Source organism: Octopus bimaculoides, chromosome 19 (assembly GCF_001194135.2).
Source record: "Octopus bimaculoides isolate UCB-OBI-ISO-001 chromosome 19, ASM119413v2, whole genome shotgun sequence".
In the NCBI taxonomy this organism is placed as follows: domain Eukaryota; kingdom Metazoa; phylum Mollusca; class Cephalopoda; order Octopoda; family Octopodidae; genus Octopus; species Octopus bimaculoides.
The window spans coordinates 36,001,330-36,004,850 of record NC_068999.1 but is presented as its reverse complement, the minus strand read 5'-3'; the positions used below and the strand labels follow the sequence as shown (position 1 = coordinate 36,004,850).

Here is a 3,521-nt window from a genome sequence, read left to right as displayed (position 1 = left end):
TATATATATATATATATATATATATATATTGTCATAAGAATCTCCAGAGAACGTGAAATGTTTTTTTGTATTTGAGAAGTGGGTTTAGAAGCGCTGTAAAAATAACATGTAAATATTAGGTTGAAAAACCCTTCGATATTTTCTATCTAAAGGTGGTTCTAACCCAATATTTACATGGTGTAATTTATAAAACCATGTACACAGGGTGCAGGATCTTACCAAAGAAATAAATACGAATTTTGGCTGCGAAGAATGTGCTAAACCAAACTTTTCATGTTAATAGTATCAGATCAAACCCGGACATATAAATACTTAGGAATCAATAAACTAGATACGGTACGACACGCACATATGAAAGAGAAGATAAAGGCGGAATCCTACATACGAGTTTGATTAATACTTAAAACAGAGCTCAAGATAATAGTTATCAACCTCTTGCTGTTCCAGTTGTAAGTTACAGTAGCAATATTCTTAATTGGACACTAAATGAACCAACCAAACTACACCGGAAAAGAAGTAATATTATGACAGAATTTAGAATACCCACAACAGAAATCTGATATAGAAAGGTTACATATACAACGAATTGAAGGTTTAGAAACCTTATTCAGCTTGAAAACTACTATAAAATATCCATCGTAGGATTACAAAAACATTTAATTCACTGTATTGAAAGTGCTGTTAGGTTAGAGCTTGTGGTGCCTTGCAGTGCTATTTACTGTATCTTATATACATTCGCAAGTCCTGGCGTTTTGGTTATATATTTCTCTGAATGCTTTTTAGTCATAGCTAATGCACTTATTATAGGGACTCCACAAAACACGAGCAAATAAAAAAAAAATCTGTCTTCTTACTTCATAGAAAGGACTCATAATGCTTAAAAACTATGCAGGAAAAGAAAAAGCAACAAAAGCTGTGAAGCAACAAAAATCAAACCTGAATCTGGAACTACAAAATAGCATGATAAAAAAATTACCAGAAAAGCCCTAGATGCTAAATCCTGCAATAAGCTAAACAAAGAAAAAATGGTTGAAAAGCTCAGGTCTCAAATCAGAAACTGAGGGGTTTTTAATTATGGCAAATATCAAAGCTACCTCACCAGAAACGACCAAAGATACAACATATATCTACAGAATATGTAGTGATGGGGAAGAAATAATAAATCACATTGTTTCTTGCTCCCAGGTCCTGCTTAAGAAGTAATATACCCACAGACATAAGAGTTGGGACCTATACACACCTATTACAGTTCTATATTTAAGAGATGAGGAATTATGTACGTTACTTACATTTGACGGATATTTGTCCTCATCTTGCTTGTTCACACAGCGTCGATGTTGTTGTTGTTATTATTGTTATTATTATTATTATTATCATTATTATTATTCAGGTCACTACCTGGAATCGAACTCGGAATCTTGGAGTTAGTAGCCCGCGTTCTTAACCACTACGCTTTATGCCCGTAGGCAGTTATGGAGTGAATTTTAGGGCTTATAAATCTAATATTTTCCTATCCTTCCTTAATAACAGTTCCCATATGATACTCATATCTACACTCGGTCTGCTTGGGAGGTTAATGTGTCCTAGCATATGTGCTGCTTCTTTTAGTTTTCGTATTTTCCACTGGTGTTCTCTGTCTATTATTTTAACTTTATCCCACAGGGGGAGGTGGCCTCCAGTTTTCCATACATGATCAACTATACCCGATTTATCAATATCTCCTCGTGTCACAGCTTTGCGATTTTCCTCTACCCTTATTTTGAGGGGGCGACATGTTATACAAAGGTTGTATCAGACGAAACGTTGTGTTAACAACAAACAAGATGAGGACGAATATCCGTCATATGTAAATGATGTACTGGAAGACATGTTAACACTATGAAATAACAACAGAAAAATGATGTATAGGCACAACTCAGAAAAAGTCTCAGAAAATGACAAAGCAATCACACTCTAGAATATGCCACCCAGATAGACAAATAACAGCTAATAAACCGGGTATAGTTGTCAGATCATCAAGGAAAAATGTCTTCTAAACAATGTATCAATCCCAACAGAAGGTAATGTATCTCTAAAAGAAACAGAGAAACTTTCCAAATGCAAAGATCTTGAAATAGAAATAAACCGAATGCGGAGTCCCTATAATAAGTGCATTAGCTATGACTAAAAAGCATTCAGACAAATATATAACCAAAACGCCAGGACTTGCGAATGTATATAAGATACAGGAAATAGCACTGCAAGGCACCACAAGCTCTAACCTAACAGCACTTTCAATACAGTGAAAATATCAGCACCAAAACAGACCACAGCACATATCCAAAGCACACAAAGCTGCGCCCGGTAGTGCAGTGAAAGCACGTCATTAAAATGAGACTATTGAATAATAATGATAATGATAATAATAATAATAATAATAATAATAATAACTCGAATGTGGAATCTAAAAACAGAAACAATTCCTATCATAGTAGGTGCCTTAGGTATAATAAAAAAATATTCAGACAAATACATAACAAAAACACCAGGACTTACAAATATATATAACATACAGAAAATTGCACTACTGGGTACTGCACACATTCTACGCAAAACACTTTCAATACAGTAAACATAAGAGCACCACAGCAAACCACAGTACATACCCAAGGCGCACAGAGCTGCGCTCGGTAGTGAAGTGAAAGCACGTTATAAAAATAAAACTACTGAATAATAATAATAATAATAATAATAATAATAATAATAATAATAATAATAATAATAATAATAATAATAATAATAATAATAATAATAATAATAATATTCACACCCTTTCTATACTTGTATACGTCTATACATGTAAATGACGTTTCCTTATTTGTGTATTTGTAGGTTATACTGGGGAATACTGTGAAGAGAAAATAACTGATGCATGCTGGGCATTAAACTGTCCAATGAATTCAAGCTGTATTGAGATGACCAATGGAAATTACACATGTCTCTGCTCAAACGGATACACGGGAACCAATTGTGATAATTTATATAGTGGCTGCCACAACAACCCCTGCAAGAACGGCATTTGCCAAGAAAATGGGGAAAACAGTTACAACTGCTACTGCATTCCAGGTATAGTAGTTTACACCCACCCAATCACACACATACACGCACACGTGCGAGCTCACACACGCATGCACACACACACAAACGCACACACAAACGCACACACAAACGCGCGCACACACAAACGCGCGCACACACACACATATATAGTTCAGATTTACGAAAAACAAAAGACGACTGCAGGCGAAGGAACAGCAAGCAGATGTAATAGTTTAACGCTCGAGAAGAAGGGAAAAGTTTCTCCACTTTTCAAACATACGCTCTTTCATAGAAAGGATTAAAATGGGAAAAAAAGAACAAAAAAAAGACGAAGAGACAAAAAAATGGGTAGGGTTTAACGGTTCAACCCTGTGTGTGAGTATGTGTGTGTGCATTTGGGTTTTTTTCGTGTGTGTATGTTTGTCGGTGTGCGTGTATATATA

General features: G+C 35.1%; 1 protein-coding gene across 1 annotated transcript in view; it reads left to right on the top strand.

Moving 5' to 3' along the window:
* Nucleotides 1-3,521, top strand: part of LOC106876634 (delta and Notch-like epidermal growth factor-related receptor) — a 557,360-nt gene that overhangs the window by 433,712 nt on the left and 120,127 nt on the right. The window contains exon 5 of the mRNA XM_014925248.2: nucleotides 2,872-3,105. Within this exon, the coding sequence (XP_014780734.2) occupies nucleotides 2,872-3,105 (234 nt within the window). The remainder of the gene's footprint in view (nucleotides 1-2,871; nucleotides 3,106-3,521) is intronic.